The sequence below is a fragment of the Nicotiana sylvestris genome, chromosome 5 (assembly GCF_000393655.2).
Source record: "Nicotiana sylvestris chromosome 5, ASM39365v2, whole genome shotgun sequence".
Classification (NCBI taxonomy): domain Eukaryota; kingdom Viridiplantae; phylum Streptophyta; class Magnoliopsida; order Solanales; family Solanaceae; genus Nicotiana; species Nicotiana sylvestris.
Window position 1 is genome coordinate 136,365,486 of NC_091061.1, and position 6,886 is coordinate 136,372,371.

General features: G+C 41.5%; 1 protein-coding gene across 1 annotated transcript; it reads left to right on the forward strand.

Moving 5' to 3' along the window:
• Window positions 1-1,850: 1,850 nt before the first annotated feature.
• Window positions 1,851-3,267, forward strand: LOC138869353 (uncharacterized). The gene is made up of 3 exons (XM_070146966.1): window positions 1,851-2,339; window positions 2,386-2,503; window positions 2,783-3,267. The coding sequence occupies exons 1-3, from the start codon at window positions 1,851-1,853 to the stop codon at window positions 3,265-3,267; spliced, it is 1,092 nt and encodes a 363-aa protein (XP_070003067.1).
• Window positions 3,268-6,886: the final 3,619 nt, after the last annotated feature.

Here is a 6,886-nt window from a genome sequence, read left to right on the forward strand (position 1 = left end):
ACTATCCTGGTTATCGAGAATAGAAGAAGGCTGGGTGAGTAACTTATCACCACATTGAACATGTCAATGCAATTGAGAAGGACAAGTGGTGGAGTAACAAAATAGAAAGCATACTGGCATGGTCTGGGTATGAACCCGACAAATAGCTTAGGAAGGAACTCCAGGGCATTACCAAACCGATGCAGTTGAAATGTCACGGCACAACTTTCGGGCTGGGATATCCATACACCTGGCAAGAATATAATGATTGCTCGCCACCATGGCGCAGTCCTTATTACCTTCTCGAGTAGCCAGTGCCACATCTGAGTCAGTTTTTTCACTAGGCCGATACAATATGGGGATTTGCAGAGGAAGAAACTTTGGCTGGGTTGAGAAACTTGTTCCTAGAAGACGGGAATATGGATTGCAATGTGATAACTGAGGAGGAGGAGGAAGAAGGCCTCACTATTCAGACTGTGGATAAGGGAGTTGTTCTCAAGAATTGGACTGTCACACCATTCCGGGCCCGCCGTGTTCCTGGGTAGCTTGGCAATCAGCCTGACTTGTTTTAATAGCCATGCTAGGCATTTAAGATATTTTCAGAAGTTTTGTTTTTAAAGACGCATTTTATTTCAAAATAATTGCTGGAGTCATCGAGCCGTACCTATTTTGGATATTTTCAAATTTTAATCAAGGCATTGCTATTTAGTATTCATTATTATCTTTCACATTTTTTTCTACAGCGTTATTATTACTTTTCCTGATAAACGGATGACTGTGACATGTAATGAGACAACGCAATATAAGGATAGTGACTCAGAAGAAGAGGATGAAATACCTGAGGAAGTTGTCAGAGAAGTTGAAAATTTTGAGAACAAACCTATGTCCAATCTGGATGAAACCGAAGCAATCAATTTGGGAGATCCCGAAACCGTCAAAGAGACTCGCATAAGCATTCACCTATCACCGTCAGAAAAGGAAGAGTATACTCGTTTCCTGAAAGAATATGAGGATATTTTTGCATGGTCATATGACGACATGACCGGTCTGAGCACATCCATAGTGGCTCACAAGTTGCCTACCAACCCAATGTGTCCGCCAGAGAAGCAGAAACTCAGAAAATTCAAACTAGACATGAGTTTGAAAATCAAGGAGGAAGTCACTAAGCAGATTAAAGCCAAAGTCCTCAGGGTAGTTGAGTACCCAACTTGGTTAGCCAACATTGTACTGGTTTCGAAGAAAGATGGGAACGTCAAGGTATGTGTTTACTATCGGGATTTAAACAGAGCAAGTCCCAAGGACGATTTCCCAATGCCAAATATACATATCCTAATCGACAATTGCGCTAAGCATGAACTCCAATCCTTTGTAGATTGCTTCGCGGGTTATCACCAGATTTGGATGGACGAAGAAGACACAGAGAAAACAACTTTCATTACATCGTGGGGAGTGTACTGCTACAAGATCATGCCATTCGATCTAAAGAATGTTGGGGCTACTTATGTGAGAGCCATGGAAACCATCTTCCATGATATGATACACAAGGAAATAGAGGTGTATGTTGATGGTGTCATCATCAAATCCAAGAGGGCCACATATCACATAGCAGACTTGAGAAAATTCTTTGATAGGCTAAGGAGGTATAATCTAAAATTGAACCCCGCAAAATGTGCATTCAGGCTACTGCAGGCAAGCTATTGGGATTCATTGTCAGCCACCAAGGAATCGAGTTAAACTAGTCCAAAGTTAAGGCTATCCAAGAATTACCACCACCAAAGAGCAAAAAGAACGTGATGAGCTTCCTAGGATGCCTCAGCTACATCAGCCGCTCCATAGCACAGTCCACGGTAATACGTGAACCCATCTTCAAAATGTTGAGGAAAGATGCTGAAACCAGTTGGACCGAGGACTGTCAGAAGGCTTTTGATAAAATCAAGGAATACATGTCTACACTGCCAGTCCTAGTCCCACCTGAACCTAGGAGACCTTTTCTACTCTATCTATCCGTATTAGATGGAGCTTTCAGATGTGATTTGGGACAACATGATGAGACGGGAAGAAAGGATCAAGCCATATACTACTTGAGTAAGAAGTTCACACCTTATGAAGCACGATACTCTCTACTGGAACGCACTAGCTGTGCTTTGACCTGGACAACTCAGAAATTGAGGCATTACTTCTATGCCTATACCACATACCTCATATCCAGGATGGACCGTCTGAAGTACATCTTTCAGAAGCCCATGCCACCCGGAAAGTTAGCCAAGTGGCAGATATTGTTAACTGAGTTCGATATAATCTATGTAACTCAAAAGGCGGTCAAAGGACAAGCATTGGTAGACCATCTTGCTGAGAATCCTGTAGGAGGAGAATACGAACCATTCAAAACGTATTTTCTTGATGAAGAAGTTATCGTTCATAGAAGAGGACATTGCTGAAGCCTATGACGGTTGGAGAATGTTCTTTGATGGGACTGCAAACTTCAAAGGAGTGGGCATTGAAGAAGTTTTGGTATCAGAAACAGGTCAACATTACCCGGTCTCCATGAAGCTTAGGTTTTCGTGCACCAACAATATGGTAGAATATGAGGCTTGCATCATGGGGCTCAATCTGGCCATCAATATGAATATACAAGAATTGCTGGTAATTGGCGATTCAGATCTTCTGGTACATCAGGTTCAAGGAGAATGGGCTACAAAAAACACCAAGATACTACCATACTTGTATCATGTATAGGAATTGATGAAGAGGTTCACAAAGATAGTATTCAAACATGTACCCATAATTCAAAATGAATTTGTAGATGCACTAGCCACCTTGTCATCAATGATACAACATCCAGATAAGAATTTTATCAATCCCATCCCGGCGAGGATCCATAATCAACCGGCTTACTGTGCACATGTTGAAGAAGAAATGAATGGAAAACCTTGGTTCCATTACATCAAAGAATACTTGGCAAAAGGAGAATACCCAGAACATACAAACCATACTCAGAAACACACACTGCGGAGGTTGTCCAATTACTTCTTCCAAAGCGGAGGGACCTTGTATAGAAGAACTCCTGATCTGGGGTTGTTAAGGTGTGTTGACACAAATGAGGCTTCCAGATTGCTTGAAGTGATACATGCCGGAACTTGCGGACCATATGAATGGTTTTGTTCTAGCCAAAAAGATACTCAGAGTTGGATATTTATGGATGACCATGGAAACAGATTGCATCAGGTACGTCCAGAAATGCCACCAATGCTAGGTACATGCAGACATGATAGAGGTACCATCGAATGAGCTCAATGTAACAAGTGCACCTTGATCTTTTGCTGCCTGGGGAATGGATGTCATCTGTCCAATTGAGCCCACTACTTCTAACGGGCACCAGTTCATTTTAGTGGCCATCGATTACTTCACAAAATGGGTAGAGGTTGCATCCTACAAAGCTGTAACCAATAAAGTCATCGCAGATTTTGTCAAGGATCATATTGTTTGCCGATTTGAGGTTCCAGAGTCCATTATCACTGATAATGCCACCAATCTCAACAGTGACCTGATGAAAGCCATGTGTGAAACCTTCAAAATCAAGAACAAAAACTCTATAACATACATGCCTTAAATGAACGGAGCTGTGGAAGCTGCCAATAAGAACATCAAGAAGATACTAAGAAAGATGGTAGAAAATCACAAACAATGGCATAAGAAGTTACCATTTGCCTTATTGGGGTACCGTACCACAGTCCGCCCATCAACTAGTGCAACTCCCTATTTACTGGTTTATGGTACCAAAGCCGTCATTCTAACAGAAGTAGAAATCCCTTCTTTAAGGATCATACAAGAAGCCGAACTCAACGATGCAGAATGGATAAGGAGCCGTTATGAGCAACTAGCCCTCATAGACGTTAAAAGAATGAACGTAGTATGTTAAGGTAAGTTTTATTAGAACAGAATGTCCAGAGCTTTCAACAAAAGTGTTAGACCAAGACAATTCGCACCGGGGCAGCTGGTGTTGAAGCGGATCTTCCCGCATTAGGATGAAGCTAAAGGAAATTTTTCACCAAACTGGCAAGGTCCTTACATTCACTGGGGGCTAACAGGAGGAACACTCATACTTGTAGAAATGGATGGAGAAGTTTGGCCAAAACCTATCAATTCAGATGCAGTTAAGAGATATTATGTTTAGATAGTTTACAGTCATTCATCTGATGTAACTGAACTGCACTTGACCTGATTCCCGTTTAAGAGGGGATATGTAAGTAGCCCTGTGGGTTCGGTCATATCTTAATAAAATCTTCATTTCCCTCAGAACCAGAAACTGGGGCAGAATTTTGAGGAGGACCCTCAAAATTCCGGAACGAGTCCAGCTGATGCCATCATATGCTAGACAATCAAAAATTGGTTATGTAACTAGGGCAGAATTTTGAAAAGGATTCTCAAAATTCCGGGATAGATCCAAAAAACTCCGTTCCACACAGAATGACCGAAGGATCAAACTGGGGCAGAATTTTGAGGAGGATCCTCAAAATTCTGCTCCTCAAAATTCTAATGCAAGGAAGCCACAATGTCTCTAAAAGTGTTACAGTCATTAGTTCATCTGATTTACTTGACTATGGCCGTCAGGTGTTACCTAGGGTAACTCAAACAGGGCTTCCAGAATAGAGCAAAGCAAAGCAAGCGGACAAGGGCACAGACCAATCTCCCCCCAAAAAACTCACGATTTTTCTTTGGATGCAGGCATAGTGAACATAATGGGAGTATTCACAAATATACACATATCAAAGTCACTATCCTCATAACAATCAGGCCATCAGACGCAAATATATCTCCAGCTAAAAAATATTCTACTCCTATCTGTTACTTGTTCACTGCATAAGGCTAAGCATTCCCTTCTCTTTGCATGAGACTAAGCCCTGTCTCAAATCTTGTACGAGGCTAAGCCCCGCCTCCATATCTGCATAAGGCTAAGCATTTCCTTCTCTTTACATGAGACTAAGCCCTGTCTCAAATATTGTATGAGGCTAAGCCTTTCCTCCATATTTACGTAGGGCTAAGCACTGCCTTCTCTTTGCATGAGACTAAGCCCTGTCTCTAATCTTGCATGAGGCTAAACCTTGCCTCCATACCTGCATAAGGCTAAGCATTGCCTTCTCTTTGCATGAGACTAAGCCCTGTCTCAAATCTTGCATGAGGCTAAGCCCTGCCTCCTTATATGCATAAGGCTAAGCACTGCCTTCTCTTTGCATGAGACTAAGCCCTGTCTCAAATCTTGCATGAGGCTAAGCCCTGCCTCCTTATTTGTATAAGGCTAAGTATTGCCTTCTCTTTGCATGAGACTAAGCCTTGTATCAAGTCTTGCATGAGGCTAAGCCCTGCCTCCATATTTGCATAAGGCTAAGCATTGCCTTCTTGTGAGATTAAGCTTTGTCTCCCTCTGCATAATTATTGCCCTATTCTAGACTTTGCATTATCTTCTTCTCTCGGGGCTAAGCTCTGCCCCAAAACTATGCACAAGACTAAGCTTTGTCTTGTTCTCACCTTTGGTATCATGTCTCTGCATTTCATGGGCCGATGTATAGCCAATTTGTCCAAAGGTGTTATAGTCTGAAGGCATCATCCTCATAGGCTGAAGACACCATGTCATGGCCAGAGGATCTCTCAATACTACACATCATTATTCAAGGGCGTCATGGTTCAAAGGCTTTATTTTCATGGCCCGAGAACATCATTTCATGGCCTGCGAATCCCCTATCTCATGATTCATGGCCCAGGACGTCATGGTCTGAGGACATCATCCTCTTTGTCCCAAGACAACCTTCATGGTCCAAAGGGAATTTGCATCATGTTTCAATTTTCGCAGTAACCTATACACTTGCATGCATCGTATTTTAAGTTTTACAGGAAATCCAAGAGGTAACTGTTCTTCAAATGAGAGTAACGTTCGCTCCATTTTCCGCTCATACCATTCACACCTTGCTATTATTTCAAACGTAACTGATCCCCATCAATTACACGCCTCTACTTTATGACCGTTCAGATGCCTGCCATGTGATACATCCGTCACAACTCAGATTCGCCTTCATAACTCCGCAAAAGAACCTTTTTCGAAACTTACTACCATTCTTATAACAATTCCATCGGCTGCATTCACCGTTGGGTCCAGAACTACACATGGCATGATTCCTGTAATACCAGGGATATGTAGGTGTCACACCTCCTTTTTACCCAAAAGGGGCAGAGAGTTTTTCCAATTAAAGTGATAATAATCGAAATGAGATTATTTTATTAGATCAGAGTCGCTACTTGGGATAATATATGGTGTCCCAAGTTACCAGTTTATTTTAAATCCCAAATCGAGGAAATTGACTCTTATTTATGGTCTGCGAACACAGAAGACCGGGTAAGGAATTCTGTTAACCCGGGAGAAGGTGTTAGGCATTCCAGAGTTCCGTGGTTTTAGCACGACCGCTTTAATCATACCTGGCTTAATTAAATTGTTTAATTACGTGTTTTAGAACCTATGTGCGCTTTTCATTTTATCGTTTTTAATTAAGAAATTATCCTAAAACGAGTTACGCGTACTTGTACTCATTTCGATGGGCGCATCAAGAATCATGTCACGCACGTGTACATAACTAATCACGCTTTGTTAATATTAAGAATATTTGGCCGAAGTTGCGCGAACGCATACCTCGATTTATTTTTAAAAGAATCATAATTATATCACGCGAACGTGTACACAATCACGATGATAGACGAAGTTGCGCCAAAAGCATTTTCTATGAATATTCATTTTTAAATCGTACTCGTGTCACGCGAACGCGTATACAATTAAAAATATTTTATTATTATTAAGATTGTTTCACCCAAAGTTGTGCGAACGCATACTTTTGTCTTAATTTTGGAACCCGTAATTTTG

Bases quoted from the DNA above. Each gene is read 5' to 3' on its own strand.
- LOC138869353 (XM_070146966.1), top strand. From the start codon at position 1,851: ATGTTGAGGAAAGATGCTGAAACCAGTTGGACCGAGGACTGTCAGAAG. The intron at 2,340-2,385 runs GTAGGAGGAGAA...TTCTTGATGAAG, and splicing joins ACCATCTTGCTGAGAATCCT to AAGTTATCGTTCATAGAAGA. The intron at 2,504-2,782 runs GTCAACATTACC...ATGAATTTGTAG, and splicing joins AGTTTTGGTATCAGAAACAG to ATGCACTAGCCACCTTGTCA.